This window comes from Macaca fascicularis, chromosome 11 (genome assembly GCF_037993035.2).
Source record: "Macaca fascicularis isolate 582-1 chromosome 11, T2T-MFA8v1.1".
Taxonomy (NCBI): domain Eukaryota; kingdom Metazoa; phylum Chordata; class Mammalia; order Primates; family Cercopithecidae; genus Macaca; species Macaca fascicularis.
This window is the reverse complement of record NC_088385.1, coordinates 29,267,852-29,289,028: the sequence shown is the minus strand read 5'-3', so window position 1 is coordinate 29,289,028 and position 21,177 is coordinate 29,267,852. Positions and strand designations below refer to the sequence as shown.

The 21,177-nt window shown below is 37.4% G+C and overlaps 1 protein-coding gene across 7 annotated transcripts in view; it reads left to right on the top strand.

Moving 5' to 3' along the window:
* ITPR2 (inositol 1,4,5-trisphosphate receptor type 2) overlaps positions 1 to 21,177 on the top strand; it is a 496,384-nt gene that overhangs the window by 280,556 nt on the left and 194,651 nt on the right. For all 7 annotated transcript variants that reach the window (XR_010579338.2, XR_012420091.1, XM_065523922.2 and 4 more), the window contains one exon: positions 569 to 677. Coding sequence is in view for 5 of the 7 variants with exons in the window: in XM_065523922.2 (XP_065379994.1) it covers positions 569 to 677 (109 nt within the window). In the remaining 2 variants the exon portion in view is untranslated. The remainder of the gene's footprint in view (positions 1 to 568; positions 678 to 21,177) is intronic.

Genomic DNA, 21,177 nt, shown 5'->3' with positions numbered 1-21,177 from the left:
TCTTGATGTCACTTTTTTTGTTTTGTTTTTTGCTTTTAATAAAAAAACTGCTTGTTTCTACCAAACCCTGGCAGTGAAAAATAGCATATTATTATGAATGGAAACTGGAAAGCAGCCTGTTATATTAAGATTGCAGAGTTGTATACAGCCACTGCTACTGTATGCTTAATGTAATACAGTACATAAAAATAATATAGTGTAACATAACATAATAAAATGTAATATATAAATATTTATATTTCTGTACTAATACATTTGTTTTAGTTCATATATTGGGGTGATAATATTAGTATTTCATTGTTTCTCAGAGTATTGTATCCCACTAAAAGAATGCCACCTGAGTAAGTTTGAGAAGCCCTGAGATATACTACCTGTAAAACAAAAATAATGTGTTTTAATACAAAATTTATAAGCTGAAGTGTAATCTTAAAACTTTTGAAAACATGTAACTGGTTTACTTCATATTCTCAAATAATGGTGTGATTTTTTTCCCCTACAGCCTTTGATGTTTGTATATAGCTTGAAGAGAAATCACTGTCTTTCTAAAGGTTTAATGTTTTGCTTTAAGGTTGATTAATCATACAAAGAAACTAATGGAGAAAGAAGAAAAACTGTGCATTAAAATTCTTCAGACATTACGAGAAATGTTAGAGAAGAAAGACAGCTTTGTGGAAGAGGTATTGTTTTAAAAAAAATTCATTATTTAAAAATAAAGTAGGATTTCCACAATACTGGAACCTATGAATTACAGTAGGCTATTACATACTTACTTGCATTGTATTTTAATGGTGCATGTACTTAGATGAATTATGTGATTTGAATTTTTATGGTATTCATCTCTCATGCCTTGTTTTAAATTGGGAAATAACCAAAATTAGAGTGGCCTAGATATTTGTTTTGTTTTATTGTATTCTTGGATCTGTGTTTTTTCCTCTTACGGCTTTAGTGGACCAAATGACCTTTTTAAACAATGAGCAACTGAAATGCATTATTTAGATTTTGTGTAAAGTTCTGCTGCATATTGAGAATGTCTGCATTTTGGCATATGTTGACTTTTTATTATGAATATATATTCATGTTATTTTTTATAATATTCTGCCAGGTATTATAAAATAATACTATTTTAGTAAATGGAATAGTCAGTTTCTATTCTTAACTATATTAACTTGAGATTCACAAATGATTTTCAGGGAAATATCAACCTATAGATAATAATTGTCAGTCTGTTATTAAAAATGACAGCTCAAGTGCTCATTAAGAGATAGCTAGCAGCATGTTTAATACCCGAGGTGATACACTTAAATAGAAAATATAAATCTAGAGAATTTTTTTTTGCTAGCTATCTGTACTTTTATGTTAGATATTAAACAAAATTTGTACCACATTCCTCAATAACTTTTTGGTCTGTTTCGGTAAATACTAATCATCTGATATTTTACAACTGGAAGGATTTTATTTACTACTTTATGTATATGCTAAATTCCAGAAAGATTATAGTGGTTGGGTTTTTTAAAGTGCATTCCCAAAAAATGCAATGGAAACTTAGATATTAATAGAAAGAGCATTGCTTCAAAATATTCCATGTGAATCAATGTTTGTTTCAGCAATCAAAATGCCTTCTACTTTGCATTAGTTCTCTGCATCACTTAAATTATATTTGGAAAACAAGTGATCAAAATAAAGGTGGTCAATGCAATTTTAGCAAATGTTTCTCTAAGATAGGACTCAAAAACACGCTTCTATATTTAAAAAATGATAAAGAGAATTCCTTGGGACTTACTGTTGTCTTTCTCTTAAAATATTGCTGTAGATTGTGTGATATTGACTGAAGTACCAGATTCTGAAGTAGAAAAATGAGGTCAATATACTTTTCTGGCAGAGGATGAGGTTCACAATAAAAATGACTTGTACTTAACAGGAGATACATGACAAGTCTTCCATTTTTATGTAACAGATTTTTATGAATCACTCCAAAGGAAAATCGGAAAGAAATCAGGTTAAGATTTTACTTTGGCTAGTCAAAAGTATTTTTGTGTGTCTCCCAAACCACTCTAAAATAAATCACTTATTTTCTCCTTTCCATTCCCACTGCTACCAGTAGTTCAGGCTTTTATTATCTCCTGTCGAGAAAATTCCAGGAGTGCAATTTCCTGAGACAGAACTGCCCCGTTGGGCGGAGGCAGAGCCGCTGTTTTCCTAACTCCAAGGGTCCCCATTTATGCAAGACGTGATGTAAAGGACACCCCCAGCACACAGCCCTCATGGAAGAGTTGAGATGAGAAAGGCTAATTGCAAGTTCTTCATTCAGTCACCCAACACATATGTTGTAAGCAAACTATTAAATGGTGATTATTGTGCCTGGGAACTGGTGATACTGAGATGAATGACACAGCTTGCCAAGGGCCATGAATGAGTACAATTCCTGTGCTAGTGGACTCCCTTAATAATAGTGTAGGGAAGAGATCACTAGAGCCCTTCAGAAACCGTCAGGGGCTCTGCACAGCGTCAGTGTTCCAGGCCCACCATTTGTCCTCTCTACTCCCCCATCTGTCTTCATCCATTAGCCTCCAGAAATCTGTGCAACTCAATGTACCTGTAAGGTACCGCAGGCTTTTCCTGCTCTGTTGCTTCATCAGGAATCACAGATTGCAAAAAATCCAATCAAGCCTCAATGCCGCCAGCTATCTTTGTAGAAGAGCTACTGGGTAGTAGTTATCAATTGTTCTAGCAAGTAGTGATTACTTTCTCAATAGAATTACCAAAATACCTCATGCTGCTATTTTAGGACACTTTAGGCTGTATCCGGATATTTAGTCCAAGCTCCTTATTTTATAGATGATGCCACAGAGTCCCAGAGAGGTGATGTGATTTGACTGAGGTTACACAGCAAGAGCTAGAACCAGAGTTTAAATAGGAACTCCTTCCTCTCTGTCTCATCTTCTTACTCCTTTGGTCATAGCCAAGTTTTACAAATGTTTTGCATTGCTGTTAAGAAAGGTTAGTATACTTTGTCTAGCAGGTTTATGGCTCCGAATTTTAAGACATAGGAAGACAGAATATAAAACAGAATAACATCCAAAATAGGTAAAGATTCAGATAAACTTCTAAGAAAATAGTAAAGATGGGGGAAATGAAGTCATTTAAGAAAGAAAAACCTGATTTCATTTTTTTATGGCTGAATAAAATTCCATTGCATATATATCCATCACATTTTCTTGACCCATTCATCCGTCGAGGGACATGTGGGTTGATTCCATATCTTTGCTGTGGTGAATAATGTTGCAGTAAACAGGCGAGTGCAGGTATCCCTTTGATATGTTGATTTCTTTTCCTTGGATAGACACTCAGTAGTGGGAATGCTGAATCCAATGGTAATTCTGTTTTTCGTTTTTTGAGAAGTCTGTGTACTGTTTTTCATAGTGGCTCTACTAGTTTCCATTCCCACCAGCAAGGTTTGAGTTTCCTTTTCTCCACATCCTCATCAACGTCTGTTATTTTTTTTTGGGGGGGGTCTTTTTAATAATAGCCGTTCTGGCTGGGGAAAGATACTATCCTGTTGTCATTTTGAGTTGCATTTCTCTGACAATTAGTGATGTTGAGGAGTTTTTCATATGCTTATTGGCCGTTTCTCTGTCTTCCTTTGAGAAATGTCTAGTCATGTCTTTTGCCCACTTTCTAATGAGGTTACTTGCTTTTGTCCTGTTGAGTTGTTTGAGTTTCTTGTATATTTTGGTTACTAGTCTCCTGGCAGATAAATAATTTGCAAATATTTTCTCCCATTCAACAGGTTGTCTCTTCATTTTGTTGAGTGTTTCCTCTGCTGTGCAGGAGCTTTTTAGTTTAAGATAGTCCCATTTGTCTATTTTTGTTTCTGTAGCCTGTGCTTTTCAGATCTTAGCATAAATTCTTTGCCTAGACCAATGTCCAGGAGAGTTTCCTCTAGGTTTTCTTCCAGTATTTTTACCATTTCAAGTTTTTTGTTTAAGTCTTTAATCTATTTTGAATTGAATTTTTTATATGGTGAGAGATAGGAATCCAGTTTCTTCTGCATGTGACTATCCAATTTTCCCAGTGTCATTTATTGGAGAGGGTGTTCTTTCCCCGGTATAAGTTCTTATCTGCTTTGTTGAAGATCAGTTGGCTGTAACTATATGGCTTTGTTCCTGGATTCTTCATTCAGTTACATTGGTCTGTGTGTCTATTTTTATACCAACACCGTGCTGCTTTGGTTAGTATAGTATAGCCCTGCAATATATTATAAGTTAGATAATATGATGCCTCCAGCTTTGTTCTTTTTGCTCAGGATTGCTTTGGCTATTCCAACTCTTTTTTGGTTCCATATGAGTTTTAGGATTCTTCCAAAATAATGATATCATGTCATTTGCAGCAACGTGGATGCTGTATGGAACTGAAGGTCATCTTAAGTGAAATAAGCCAAGTACAAAAAAGACAAATACGACATGTTCTCACTTATATGTGGGAGCTAACACATTTGATCATATGAAGGTAAAGTGTGGAACAGAGACTGGCAAGGGTGAGAGTGGGAGAATGAAGGGAACTGGGCTAAAGGGTGCAAACATACAGTATGACAGAAGGAATACATTCAATGCTTGATAGCAGAGTAGGGTGACTATACTTAACAAAATATATGGTACTTGAGTGATGGACACATCAAATACACTGACTTGATCACTACACATTTATATACATGTAACAAAATGTCCCATTTATCCTATAAATTTATAAAAACAAAAAAAGAAAAAGGAAAAACCTAATAAAAAGCATATGTATCTTATTTGTTAATTATCCTGTTTCTTAATTTTCACGTTTACCAAGGACAGAATAAAAAAATTATAGCTAAAGCAATTCTAGCTCTTAGACAACTTTTTAATTCTAAGTGTTTTGAAATGAGAAGTATTTCTATCAGTGGAAGCAGAAGACATCTCATCCTCCTCTCAGGAAATCTTAAAGAAAAGCATATTGGATCTAGAAGGATTCAAACAACCAGTCTGGGAACGAGTCGGGACTACATGATCTCTATATTTTGTCATTGGTCCTTCTGAAACAGCTGGTGCTCAGTGATCCATGCCAGTGGAGGAGAGCTAAATGGCTCACATCTGGGTGAAATGGCATTGGATACTAGATTCAAAAAGTAGCCAAAGATGCTATTGTGCAACTAATGGTGGGCTCTAATAACAAACTCTAACTATCAGTAGTGGGATAAGAGGTGACTGTGTTTCCATGATTGTATTGTTTCCTACTGACCAAAAACTTCATGGCGTGTAAAACCACACAAATTTATTATCTTACAGGTTTGAAAGTCAAAAGCTTAAAATCCAGCTGTGAGCAGTAGTGTGTTCCTTCTGCAGACTCTAGGGGAGAGTTCATTTCCTTGCCTTTTCTGGATTCTGGAAGCCACTTGCATTCCTTGGCTTGTGGCCCCATCCCCTATCTTTAAAGCCAGTAGTGTAATGCCTTCCAATCTCCAGTCCCTGTTTCCCCCGCCTCCCCGCTCCCACAATTGTCACATCTCCTCCTTCTCTGATGCTCCTGCCTCCTTCCTATAAGAACACTTGTGATTACATTGGAACCACCTGGATAATCCGGTATAATTTTCCCATCTCAAGAGCCTTAACTCAAATCACACCTGCCAAATCCCTTTTGCTATGAGAGGCAACATGTTTACAGCTTCTGGTAACTTGGAAAGGGATTGTGAGGGCATGTGCATCTTTGGGGAGGGCCATTATTCTGTCTATCACAATAACTCTTTTATTGACAGTGAAAAATAACATCTAGAATGTAGATGTAGTATTTACTTGTGGCTGATTAATATTACTACATAGGGCAATTTAAATGCAAATGAATAGAACAAAAATGCTTGGAATCTGTAGCACTTTGCTGTTTTCAAAATATTTTAGGATATTTTGCTACCTTTCAACAATTCTAACAAGTACACAGAAGAGGCAGGGTTACCTCCACATTGCAAACGTGAAAAGGGAGACTCAGAAAAGTGAATTGCGTTAAGTCACATAGGTTACCTAATACCTGTCCTGTAATGCCTAACCATCTGGGTTTCGACTGTGTATTGAAGCATTCCCAAGAGATTTATCAGAATTAAATCAAAACAGAAAACGCAAACCAGGGTTTTTCACAAGAGCTATTCTAATATTACATTTGAGACTCCACTTATTTGAATTTAAAATGTCAACTTAAAAGAAAATTACTATTTTTATTTCCTTGGTTCCTGACACCAGAAGTGGTGTGTGTGTATGTGTATGTCTGTGTGTATGTGTGTGTGTCTATGTGTGAAACTGGTAAAAATTTAAAAATAGGGCAATGAAGCATAAATTTGCTTCGTGGTTGAACCAAATGTCCTTTAAAGCAATTCCCAACCCTGGGATTCTAAATTTCCCATTTGTTAGCCTTCTCTGTGTGATGTATTAAGTAAGTACGTTAAGGATATTTAATATAACCAAATGTAACTAGATTTTACCTACTAGTCAATTATTTATTAAAAGCTTATAATTTAGAATACCCTTGAGTACAATTTCTAAATTAATTATACTTAGGGATATTCTTCCTTGACCCATGTTTCTTAGTTTGTGCCTAAGATACTGAGAAATAAGATGTGGGTGGGCAACATCTTAAAGATTCTTAAAAGACTAAAATAAATAAAGGAAAATTTAATTTTCTGTGCGCCTGTATGTGAAATCATCTAGGGATCATATAGTTAGTTAAGCTACAGTATTTATTTTTAATGGAAGGATAAAATGTGAAATTTTTAAATAGAAAGTCTGTAAGGAGAAAATTACCTAAGTGAGTTTTAGGAAAATCCCCCTTAAAATATTGTTTGTTTAGGTGACTGTGATAGAAAAGCAAGAGTTTACAAAAGATATAACTAACAACCCTAACAAGTCTGAGAGCTTAGTATTCCTTTGGGGCTGGCATATTTAGAAGGCTTTTTAAAGGTAACAACAGTAGGCATATTTATTTGTACTTTAAAAAAATATGTATGTTGGAACATTGGGGGAAGGAAAGAGAAGAGAAGGAATGCTTCAAAATGGCTTGAGAGCAGTGTGATTTTTTTTATTTTATTTCATTTTTCTTTGAGACAGTGTCTTGCTCTGTCACCCAGGCTGGAGTGCAGTGGCACTCTCTTGGCTCACTGCAACCTCCACCTCCTAGGTTCAAGTGATTCTCCTGCTTCAGCCTCCCGAGTAGCTGGGATTACAGGCACCTGCCACCCAGCTAATTTTTGTATTTTTACTAGAAAAGAGGTCTCACCATCTTGGTCAGGCCGGTCTTGAACTCCTGATCTCAAGCAATCCACCTGCCTCAGCCTCCCAAAGTGCTGAGATTACAGACGTGAGCCACCGCACCCAACCTGAGGGCAGTGTGATTTCTATAATTCTCTATCCTTAAAGCCATTTTGTCCTACTGTTATTTGCAAGACCTCTCTCTCTCTCTCTATCACACACACACACACACACACACACACACACACACACACACACACACACACAATATCAGGTAGTATATGTGTGCTGTTGAAGAGAGTAGCTTTATTACAGTACCGTGGCTTTGTTCTGTATTTAAAGATACTTTAGGTCCAGATCTGTGCAGTGGTGAGTTGGTAATGGAGATAGAAAGAGCTTATGTGGATTGGATAAAGGCGGGCTGATGAGGGGAAGCAGGAAATGAGGACTGTGCTCAGAGGAATGGTTTGGTTTGGTTTGTTTTTAAGGATTTTGGGGGTCAATTTCCTGCATCTTTTACTCTTTGGTATACATTTTCATTAAGATTTATAGAGCATTACAAATTATTTCTCTCATGAAAAGGGAAAAACATATATAAATCATAAAAGTAGAGATGTCTGTAAACTCCAATCCTAAGTATATCAAATTCATAGCTTCTGTGCTTTAGAATTGGAGAAGAGAATGAGCACTGAAAATATTCATGGATCGCCTGTGGAATTGGTAATTTGCAGTTACTCTCTTTACATTCTAGTCAAAGATGTTGACCTCTTTAGAATGACAGTCACAATTTCCCCGTGACTGTATTCCTATCTATTAATGTTACACTGGCATACATATAATCTATAGGGCAACAAAGATGTTTAGTAAAGTTCAATATTCTTAAAATGATCAGATTTAAAATACCATCTATCCTTGCCATATTGTTGCAAAGATATTGAGAGCTGCCTCTGCAATAGCTATGGTACAGTTTTAAGCAGTGGTTTTAAAAATTAATAGCTAGCATTTATTAAGAGCTTACTGTATGACATTGTTATTATCAGACAGTACTATCAGACACTGTTCCTAATCATTTATATATGTTACCTGATTTATTCTTCAACCCCATGTCATCGTTTTATTATCTCCCTTTTACTAGTTAGGAAACTGAGGTATAGAAAGTTTACAGTCACACATCTTAGGAGAAAGAGACCTGGCATTCCCACCTAAACAGTTGGGCTTCTGAGCTCACACTCTTAATTGGCATGTTACATCCAAACAGGTTATAGAACTTCTAATCACAACTCATTTATTTTCTCAGTTATAAAATCAAATAACATGAAAAGGTCTTCAGTTTTATTCTTGATAAAATTTGCGTAAGTGCGTACTGGAAAGCATAATCCATTTATTCAGTGAGCTGCCCAGGAAAGGCTTGACACCCACCTTGCGATCATGATCTGAGTTGTTATTAACTAGAATATTAATTATAAAAGTTCTAAACAGTATTTTGTGAGATGACTACTGGAGATAGCCCCTTGTCGAAGTGTGGCATTCAACAAATAGCATAGCATCTAATTGAGAGCTGTGATCTTTACAAATGCCCAGGTGGGGTAGGTGATATTTATACATTGAACAGTGATAGCAGACAATGGATTCTTGATTTGAAAGTTGATATCTGGAGTGATATGGAACAAAGATCTTTAAGAAATGATGCCTGAATTAATTTTAAGATGTCCTCTTTTTTTTTAACTCTAAAATATACTGTCTCCTGAGTTAACAAGAAATTTATTCTTATCCTCAGCAGGAAAAAAATATTGTAACTAATCTTTTACTTCTAATTTTGAGAAGTCACAAAAAGAATGTCGTAATTATACCAAGTGACTTAACTCCTACATCAGAAATGCATGTGTCAGTCCCAGCAATAATTGCATTGTTGCAAATTTGTAAATTGTATCAAACTCCTCTTATTGTAATAATCTGTGCAGAATCATTCACATATGTGCATAACTCATTTCAGTTTCTAGCAGGCAAATAAATGAATTTAAATGGGAATGCTACATAGACTGCATTGTAGCTTAAAAATTGGATAATAACTGTTTTGCCGAGAGAAATACATTTTAGTTTTAGTATCAGCTGTATTTTAAAATATTTCTTATTAAATATATTTTAGAGGTGAGTGCATTTGTTTTGTAATATAAGTGCTCTAATGTTGTTTTAAATCAAATATTAGTGATGCTGCAAATGTGTGCCGTCTTAATCCTTCCCATGTATATTGTGGTTGTGTGCATCTGTGCATGTTATTTTATTATTTTATTATTTTTTGAGATGGAGTTTCACTCTTGTCGCCCAGGCTGGAGTGCAATGGCGCAATCTCAGCTCACTGCAACCTCCACCTCCCGTGTTCAAGTGATTCTCCTGTCTCAGCCTCCCGAGTAGCTGGGATTACAGTCACCTGCCACCATGTCCAGCTAATTTTTGTTTTTTATTTTATTTTTTAGTAGAGATGGGATTTCACCATGTTGACCAGGCTGGTCTTGAACTCCTGACCTATGGTGATCCACCTGCCTAGGCCTCCCAAAGTGCTGGGATTATAGGTGTGAGCCACTGCACCTGGCCGTGTTATGTTTTAACACATGTGCTATGTTGCTAAATGGTTGGAAATACAAAAATGAGAATGATGTGTTGCAATAAGAGATCTGCTGTAGTATACATTATTAGCATGCTTTTCCACTTTGGAATTTTTATTGTATATTTTCTCCTAGGCAAAAATAATGTCAACCATTAAAGTGGGCATAAAAGCAACAGTTGCTTTTAGAAATTTACTCTTTTCAGTTGCTGGGCTGGTTTGGTCACTTGCTAGACTATACAAGTGATAAATTTACTGGACGAATTATAGTCATTGTAACCTCATTATTACAAAAAAATTACAAAGTTCTTAACTGTGCCTCACATTTACTTTACTCTTTCAAAATCTCACATAATAACACTCATTGCTTCAAGAGTTTTTGAGATATGCTACGACTCTTTAGAGATCTATGACTAAAAAGTCCTATTGAAAATATTGCCTGTACTCAGAAGGTAACCACCATTCATTGCCTCTAGTAAGTATAGGATGTTTGGTAGCTAATGAATGTAGGTGAAAAATGGCATTGTGATTAAAAAACAAACTTGGATAACATTAAAGAAAAAAAAGAAGAGAATAAGGAACTAAAAGAAGAATCACTAAAATCAATGTATTATTAAGTTATCATGTTCATCATTTCCACCTAAATCTAACCTAAAACCTTTTCCAGGAAGTATTTCCCATTTAGTTTAATTCCATATCATTCTAATTTGTAATCATTTCTGCACTGATAAAATTATAGTTATCTTATTAGTGTAGACCTTTTCATATCGTGCCTTATGAAGGTTTCCTTTGGTGTACGTACTGCCATTTTAAGTAAGTTAGAAACTCCTTGGGGATAGGTCTGATGCATAATGTAAGGTGAAAAGATGCCTGAAAGGCCTTTCAGTGCTGAGATTCTAGGAGGGTAGAGTACTGGATTTCTCTCCAGTTCCAGCCCACACTCCACAAAATGCTGCACTATTTGAAGGCAGAGACTGTTGATCTTATTCACTGACGTATTCCCGTGTCTAGCATTGTGCCCTGCACTTAGTTGCTGCTCAATAAATGTTTGCAGACTGACAGACTGACACATGGTAGATGTAAATGTTACCAGCTCTCTGCAGTGCAGCACATTGACCTTCCCTAGTCCTATCCAAGAAGTAGATTCTTGGCCGGGCGCGGTGGCTCAAGCCTGTAATCCCAGCACTTTGGGAGGCCCAGACGGGCGGATCACGAGGTCAGGAGATCGAGACCATCCTGGCTAACCCAGTGAAACCCCGTCTCTACTAAAAAATACAAAAAACTAGCCGGGCGAGGTGGCGGGCACCTGTAGTCCCAGCTACTCAGGAGGCTGAGGCAGGAGAATGGCATAAACCCGGGAGGTGGAGCTTGCAGTGAGCTGAGATCCGGCCACTGCACTCCAGCCTGAGCGACAGAGCGAGACTCCGTCTCAAAAAAAAAAAAAAAAAAAAAAAAAGAAGAAGTAGATTCTAGACCGTATCATGTCATGTTATACTTTACATATCTCTGTTACCCAGGTAACAGCAGGTTTCTTTGATTTGACATACCTGCAAACTTGGGTGGGCAGCAGAGAACCACAGCGTAGAGGGCTGAGGAAGAAGACGTCTTGCAGAAAGCACTGGGACCAGTGGACTGCTGTTGTCTTTTGCTCACTGTATGGCTTAGAAAGCAAAAGGGGATCCCAGACACTGTGCACAATAATGGTGTGAACTCAGCCAAGGGGGATTGGAGCAGATGATGACCAAATCTGAAGGCCAACAAGTGGGGAGGGGGTTCCAGCCATGGGGCTTCTGTCCCAAGAAGGGCACTTTTCCCCGGAAAGGGACCCGATAGGAACAAGCAAGAGACCCAGGCTACAAAAAGAAACCATGTAGGTTTTCAACAAGAAAAACCATGTAGGCTTTGAACCAGGAAAACAACAACAACAACAACAACAACAACAACAAACTTACCATAAAACCAGGAGAACATGGCAGCAATCGGGACTAATGGAGAGAGGCCAAGGTCCAGTCACCTGAACTGGGACACTGAGTTACATTAATGAGAGCAGATAGCTACGGAGTCCAAGAACTATTGATCTCAAGCAGCATCAGGCCCTCCTGCTACAGGATGAAATTGGTGTTCTGAACTGCTCAATGGTGTTACCGTTGAGAGGAGAAGGAATAGAAAGGCTGTGGAGAAGACTGGGCCAGATACAGTTCACCTTTTCTATCAAATACACTAATTTTGGGATACTGTTTGAACAGGTGCTCACAGAGAAGATTTGCAACCTGGTATAAGAGGCACTAAAACCACACTATTATTGTTGTTATTATTTAACTGCTATTGACTATGCATATCTAGAGAAGCTGTTTGCAAGGTAACAATGTGTCTGTGTCTGCTTGGATCTTCACACTAACTCACTGAGGAAAGAAAGTATTTTAATCTCCAGTTTTTAGATAAAAAGAAAGCCACAGTAGGTAAAATGACCTGGTAAGAATCACAGGCTGGCTGGGCGCAGTGGCTCATGCCTGTAATCCTAGCACTTTGGGAGGTGGAGGCAGACGGATCACAAGGTCAGGAGTTCGAGACCAGCCTGGCCAGCATGGTGAAACCCCGTCTCCACTAAAAATACAAAAATTAGCCTGGCATGGTGGTGAGCACCTGTAGTCCCAGCTACTCTGGAGGCTGAGGCAGAAGAATTGCTTGTACCCGGAAGGCGGAGGTTGCAGTGAGCTGAGATCATGCTACTGCACTCCAGCCTGGGTGACAGAGTGAGATTCTGTCTCAAAAAGAAAAAAAAACAATGACAGGCTTCGTAAATGGCAGAGCAGGAATATGAATCAAGGTTTTCTGATTCTGCTTTCTTTGATGCTTCTCCACATAGTAGGGAATTAAATAATGCTGGTGAAAGTAAATGATAATTTGAATTTGATTTCAGTTTTTCAAGTCACTTCTTTCAGACTTATTTCTTTTGCTAGTTCTGGCAACCTGAAGGTTAAGCAAATCTTTTTTTTATTTTTTAAGTGTGTTTGTGGGGAATTATTCTTATGTAATTTTCAGGTACATGCCACAAATAATAGTAACAGCTTAAACTTTTATGAGGTTTACTCTGTTTGTTTAACAATCGTAACACATTGAAGACCTGTAGCACACAAAGGTTAAGAAACTTGCCCAAGATCGCACAACAAAAGATGACAGAACCAGGAGGAAAATCCAGTCAATCTGGCCCTAGAGCCCATGTTTCCAATCACTACATGATACTGTCTCTCATTCTATGATGGTATCAATTTGCAAGGCTGTAGGAATTTCACACATGGCTGCTAGAAGAAACTATTTTCTTATGTAAAATAACAGGAGCCAACTTAAGGTACTTCTTATGTATAACGATTTTGAGTATCTACCATTTACTGATTTCTTCAGAGTGGGCCTGGTTCCTGCATATTCCATCTGGTGCTTGAACATCTTAAACATTTTTGGATAAATCTTAGTTTCTTAAAACAAAACAACACAGAACATTTTGAATATTTGCAGATTGCTCGGTGAAGTTGTTAGGTCTATCTTATCTCTGTTATTGCTGGCTTTTGGCTGGGTTTTTAATTAAAACTCAATATAGACTATATTACTTATACAGTCATGGAATACAGAAAACAAATGTGATATGTTAATGAGCACAGCATGGCAGCTTGATAAAATGAATCTGTGGCACAAAATAATTTAAATGAGGACACATGGACAATTAAAATCTAATCAAATGCTTGTAATTAATATCACATAGCTGGAATGATGTTGAAGATATTGACTCAGAGACATGTACTTATGTAATTCCATCCCAGGTATTGAGTTGATTTTATTTTCTCTGACAATGCCGGAGTATAGTAATCAGGGAAACGTTCACCAGAAAGTAAGTGATAACTGGGCAATAATCTCATACTTGGGTACGCCTTTGAGGATGCTTCTTTAGGCTTCTTGCCATCTACCACCCTGGTGTTTGCAGCCTTGTATTCATTCAACAAATAGACTGCAGCATATGTATAATTGGCAAAGAGTCCCCCATCCTCTTGGCTGAGTTAGGCAAGACTTCTGGCTACTAGGCCAACTGCCCATTCTCTTGAAACAAACTGTTGGTATCAACTCCACCATGCTTGGACCAGTTAATGCATGAAATGTACAGACCAGACCCTACCTATCACCCCCATGACGTCGAACATCTCCTTGCCATTTCTTAACACTTCCTCTCCTGCTCTGGAACTGCCACTCAGCAAGCTCTCCTCTATCCTTGTCCTCTTCTTTAAGCGGTCCCTCCAGCTTCTTGCTTTATTTGAAGACTCCCTGTCCCCCAAAGTCAGCCCACTTTCTCAGCAGCTGTGTAAAGTGCTGTCTCTTTTCTCTTTGTCTTCCAGGGGAAGAAGCTTTTTGTCCCTGTGGTTTCCCATTGTTATTTCAAGACCGATTCCTCTGCCTTCTTTTAAAATTCTTAGCTCCTTTGAAGTTAAGACCCTCCAACTATATCACCACAACATCAGCCCTCATCCCAGTCAATTCCTCTCATCCATCTGAGACTTTGGAACCTTGATCTTGGCCCTCAGCACTGCCATCATCAGGGGTGACTCCAGTCCATCTGGGCTGTGTAGCCAACACTGGCCTGGTGGATCCTGCCAACTGTTGGCAGGTGACAGCGTAACTGACACTGGCCTGGTAGATCCAGCCAACACTGGCCTGGTGGATCTGCACTGACCATCTCTCCTCCACAGTCCACCACCCAGTTCTTGCTGCTACTCCACAATTGCTAATTCAGGCAGTAATTGCTGCTACTCCATAATTGCCAATTCAGGCATCCCAGTGCTCTGACATTTACTCCTTTCCATTCAGTTTGCTCGTTCACTTACATCTATTTCAACTGTCCTTCAACCTGATGAAAACCACTGACCCCTCCAATTTCCCAGTTCTTCAGCTTGCCCCCTTCCTCTACTTATTCACCTCAGATTTCATAGTCACAAGTTCTACTGTTGAGCATCTGTTTAAGACAGGGGACTAACAAACTGTCCTAATAAAACAGCATAGAAGAGGGAAGGGGCTGTTCCTCCTGAGAAAATTACAGTATTGTTGCCAAAAGATGGGAGCAGGGATGGCAGGCAGGCCAGAACCACCAGTGACCACCCTGAGTTCTTCGACAAAATTTTGAAAGATTGAGTTATTTGGATTATTTAAGTTATTTGGCTGCTTTTCTTTTAATGTTCCACCTAAATGTATATGCTGCCTCTTTCCAAATGAAGCCAGAAATCTTGGCTCAAAGTTCTCATACAAAAAAAGCTTCTACTTTGCTATACACACAGGCACTCTGTGTTCTCCAAAATTCAAATGACTGAGGATATTCTTTCTTAAGGCTGAGAAAACATATGGACAAAAGTATGCTGCTTCTCATCGTCTGTAGCCTCTTGACAAGACATCTGTTGCAACAGTTTTTGTTCTTCGATCATGGACGGTTGTTTGCCAATTGTTTTCATAAATATTAATCTTTGAAATCTTGACTGACATACAAGTTGTTCTTTTTGGATTCCTTTCTCCTTTTCTTATTTATGTGCACCATCTTTAAACGATTGCGCCACAGTACAACAACAAAAAAAGATTTTCTTATGAAAAATTCTTATTTTAAAAGTGGAAGCCATATAATGTCTAATTTGAAAGCTTGTGATTTTTTTTCTTTACATTTGAAATCTCCTTTTTCTTTTGCTCAACTAAATTTATTCCATTGGAATGATGCTTCTGCATTAATTTTGCAAAAATAATTCTTTTACTTCAGCTCTTTCAATTACCCAAGGAAGACATCTAAGCTCAACTTCCACAAGTACTTGACTGATTTAGTCCCAAGGTAGATAACTGTTTCTTCTTTCTGTGAAGCTGTAAACTTTAGAACCGAATAATTATTTTGAATTGGACAGTGATAGCTAAGGTGTTCTCCAGTGGTATTTGATGCATCTTAATTTCTAATCACACTTTTTCATGGCAAGATAATTGAAACATCTGTAATGGAACATACAACACTGTCCACCAATGGGTATTATTTAATGACATTGATAAAGTTTTATTGGTCTTCTGCGACCTCTACCATACTCTTAAGTAGAACATGTGGAGCATTTTAAATGCCATATATAGCATTTTTGGAATCATTTTTATTATGTATAGTAGTTCCTGATTTATTTTAATGTTACCTCTAGGAATAAGTAATTCAGCATATTTTAAATTGTTCCAATTATTGCTCAATTAGTAGAACAACTTTTATGGACATGATTGTACATATTTATGGGGTACTGTGTGATATTTTGATACATGTTTACGTTACATAAAAATCAAATGAAGGTATTCAGCATATCTATCACCTCATACACATATCATTTATTTATGGTGAGAACTTAAAAAATCCTCTCTTGTAGTTATTTTGAAATATACAGTAGAGTTAACCATAGTCCCCTTGCTGTGCAATAGAACACCAGAACTTATTTCTCTTAATGAAACAATTTTTAACCTTAAGAATGAAAAATGCTTCATGCAGATATTGATCTTAACCCTGTTAGCGAAGAATCCTCAGTTCGTGTGAAGCTAATGATGCAAAATACAGCAAGTGACTAATTTTGAAAGACTATTTGATTACAGTGCCATAGTGTCTTTTCTTCCGTAGTAAACCACCTGTTCAGCATCTAAACTAGGGACAATTCCTTAAGTGTTCAACATTTAAACTAAATAATGTTTGACATTCCTTAAATCTAGGTGTTCAACATATTTTTTAAAAATTTACATCATAAAATCTTGAGAGGGAAGCTCCATTCTCTGGTTTTCATGAAGCTTTGGGTTTTCTTTTGCTTTTTCTTTATTTTTTTTTGAGTGAGAATACTCCATTGTTAAATGAGAGTTAATAAATTGGAAAATATACTAACTCATTGATAAGTGATGAAATTTCTATGTCTTCAGTTTTATCTAGATCATGTGAAATTTATGTTTAGAATAGAAGAGATTTTTTTTTATACATCTTTTACTCTCTTCGAGGGCCATATCAGGGATTAGGAATTTATCTCTTAGTTGAGATCAAACCATTTCCTCTGAGATCTGTTGGCAAGTGTCATCTGTCTTCCACAGCTGCCATTTTTCTGAAAGCAAAATGAAACTCACATGTTTGCATACCATTTTGCTGATTCTTGCCAAGAATGCTTCCTGGAAAAAGCATGCTGAATATTTCTGCAGTGCTTCAATTTTAGGAAGAAAAGGGAATATTACAAAAATTTGGAACTATCCCATGACAGAGCCAGGAGCTGAGGAGCAGATGAAGGACCTACTTCTGGAAGGCCACTGACGTGATGGCTGGTGTCTCCACGGGCTTAGGAGAATGGACGTGTCAAGCAGTGGCCCTCTGGATCAGGGATTAGATGCCAGGGAGAGGATTACTTGGAGAAAAGAATGGGCTGACTTGTATGGTTCTAGTCAGATAACTGACACCTAGGGGGAATCTGCCATGTATTGTATCACCTTCTGTGGGAAGGCACAAAGGAAGGAAATGATGCCACCTGTGCTGTGTTAGTTTTTAGGGCTGCCATCACAAAGTCCCACAGATCACGTGGCTTAAACAACAGAAATCCGTTTTCTTATAGCTCTGGAGGCTGGAAGTCAGAGATGCAGGGATCAACAGGTGGTTTCCTTCCAAGGGCCAGGAGGGAAGTATCTGTCCCAGGTGTTTCTCCTTGGCTTGTAGATGGCCACCCTCTCGTTGTGTCTTCATATTATTTTCTTTCTATACATGTGTCTGTGTCCAAATTTCCTCTTCTTATAGGGGCACTAGTAATATTGAATTAGGGTCCACCCTAATGACCTCATTTTAATGTAATTACCTCTTCAAAGATCTTATTTCTGAATATGGTTATATTCTAAGGTGCTGCGGGTTAAGGTGTAATTCAGCCCATGACATACCTAAGTCTTTAATTTTTTCATAGATGAGATGTGCAAAGGTTTTCTGTATGCTTCTCTTGTGCTCGTTTTGTTGAGGGCAGCCACAATGCACCAAGCAGCTTGTAGGCATCTACAAACAGATTTAGGAAGTGATTTCTAAACACTATTGGTTAAGTCGGTCTAAACCCACAGAAGAAAAAGAAAAGAGGTTTTTCTCTTGTTTCCTATCTTAGGTTAAGGTTGAAAAAAAACCAGTTGATTGGAATAAAAACTCAAGTGACAATTACAACCAAATACATAGGTTTTTTAGCAGAAAGTCAAAACATCGTATAGACCGCTTCCAAGATAAGTGGGAAAATTTGAAAATTTGATAGCAATGTGTTTGTGGTGGTTTTTAGCCTTGGGCTGACTCAAATATAGAGTCCAGTTTCTTACTGAGCGCTTTTCGACTGTGTTTCAGCATAATGAAGAATGCACAATTTAGGTAGGATCTTTGGGGTTTTCTATTTGCTACAAATTAAATTAAAGAATTATTCTGGGCTGGGCACGGTGACTCATGCCTGTAATCCCAGCTCTTTGGGATGTCAAGGTTGGGGGGGGGATCACCTGAGATCAGGAGTTCGAGACCAGCCTGGTAAACATGGTGAGACCCCGTCTCTACTAAAAATACAAAAATTAGCCGGGCGTGGTGGTGGGTGCCTGTAATCCTAGCTATTTGGGAGGCTGAGGTAGAGAATCACTTGAATCCAAGAGATGGAGGTTGCAGTGAGCCAAGATTGCACCACTGTACTCCAGCCTGGGCAACAGCAAAAACTCTGTCTCCAAAAAAAAAAATTATTCTGGAATATCATTTCATCAATTCATCATTACAGTCCATTGTGTGCAAAATACACACTTAAAATCTTTTACTGGGGGCTGGGCACAGTGGCTCATGCCTGTAATCCCAACACTTTACAAAAAGTTATTTAAAAAAAATTAGCTGGGCCTAGTGGCACACACCTGTAGCCCCAGCTACTTAGGAGGCTGCGGTGGGAGGATTGCTGGAGCTTGGGAGGTTGAGGATGCAGTGAGCCATGATTGTGCTGTTGCACTCCAGCCTGTGCAACAAAGTGAGACCCTGTCTCAAAAAAAGAAAAAATATTTCATTGAAAACTGTCCCTTTTCTGGAGGAGTGTTTTATACTGTTTACAAGTTTTTATAAACTACACCTACACAATTTTGCTATTTGTTTTGGCAAGTGGCCAGTTTTTAAAATGCTGGTGGTTGCTTTTAATATCTACCTAAAGATAGAGTGAATTTTACAGAACATAACACAAACAAGAACTCTACTTTTAGCCCATGATACAGCCAAACCTCAATGACTTATCTCTTGCACCTGTATGTGGGAGATAACAATGAAATAATACATTTTCATTATTTTAAGAAAGAAAATGACTCATGTCATAGTATTACTTTTGTAAATATCCTTTTACAAATATCTTATCATTTTAAGATTTTTTTTTAAATCTTAAAAATAGTTATAGAATACTTTTCTGATATTTAATATTTTAGGAAAATATTACCATATTTTCTTATGTGTAAAGTTTTCCTACTTCTAGTATATTTTAACCAGTTCTCTTATGCCAATCAAAGGCGAATATGGAGTATCAGAAAAATAAACTTCAAGATAAACTCACAGTAATTCCTTCTGCCCTCAGGCAAGTATCTATTCCATATCTAAATTAAGATGATTGATCGTTTTTTGTTTTGGTGTTGGTATAATCTTTCCTGTGAGATTCTGAGTGGTGGGGTACTTCACTGACTGTACAGGAAAAGGGAATTTTCTGGAATCATTCAGATATACACTTGTGTGTGTGTGTGCGTGTGTGCGTGTGTAAATACAGTAAACATGAAGCATAGAACATGGTAGAAAATCAGAGGTGTATGTGAGAAAATATCACCTGTTAAAAATCTGAGATACATCACCCTGGAAGTGAAGAGGCAATCTAATCTGCACAAGAATAACAGTTGTCAGGGCATTGCTTTAGATGGATCACAAAGCTAAGACGAATGAAAAAATCAAGGAGCGTTTTAAAAAGCCACTATTTATACTTGTCTGCTGCCGAAATTCTCTACAATTAGCTTCTGCTCCAGTTTATTACACATGACCGGTGTTATGTGATAAATGAGTGGTTAAAAATGAGTTATAGACTTTAATGTGAAAATCTTTTGTCTGATTTTATTGTTCACTGCTGTTACCCTCAGTACATTTATTGAAATGTCTTACACACTTTAATGCTGTAGTGTGTTATGCATGTTTGTACTTCTCACTGCCTCCGATATTTCACTGGGCAGAATACAATGAGGTGCATTAGGAAAGCCCAATGAATATTTATGGTAATCCAAGGGAACCAGACACAGAAATGGACTTGCTTGGTTCCCAGACCTCTATCTTTTATCTTACTCTTAAGGGTATTTAAGATAAAAACAATTTACTGTAATTGATTTATTTTACCAAATCTACTTAGCATTCAGTGGCTATATCCAAATCTAAAAATATTGATAGTTCAGCATTAAAAGTGGGTTTAAATTTAATCACAGAAGAGTTTAACTCTGAAAAGATTTATGATTTATTTTGGGCTTTTATCTATCATCAACTCTTCTTTGCTGAATGTAATTTTTATGACTTCATATTTATAAATTAGACAGTTGCATTAAGAGAACTCAAAATGACAAAAGAAAATAGTTCTGGAAAGAATTATTTTTTTTCTGAATGTATTGGTACAATCCTATGTAGATATACTACAGTGTTTGAGAAAGCTACATAAACATGGCCTTTCTACCTACAACCACATCCATAGTATTTAGGAACCCAGTAGGGGAGAATTGAAGGCTGAGGCTGACTTCAGAGAATCCTACACTAGGCAGAGTTCCTGGAGTTGGAGTCCAAAGTAGGATACCTTATGTGTACAAATAATAGCTGTCTTGATTCTAGTAGTTCATAGCCCCAATTGGGGAGCCAGAGAACAATGGTCTTCTTCCTACATTTACTTCTGACCATCAAGAAAGTAAAAATCTCCAGGATTCATGGGGAAAATGATCCTCAGTGAATAGTATCATCGGATGATGATGACTGTTGGCAACACAAACAATGAATTTTCCAAAATACAGACGCAGACACAAGAGAATAGTCCAAATAATTTCAAGTATTCTGTGGCTTCTGGGCCTGTCTTTGTGGACTTCAGGTGTAGAAAATTCCAGAATAAGTGTTTGAGATGTTAGCTGGTTTTCTGACCCCATACGAATGAGAAAGCAAAGTATCATCTATAGTTTCCTGACTATATACAATGATTTAAAATGAACTTGGTCAATCTGGCTCCGTACACAGACCAAATATGGCATTTAAAGTAACCTCAGACCGTG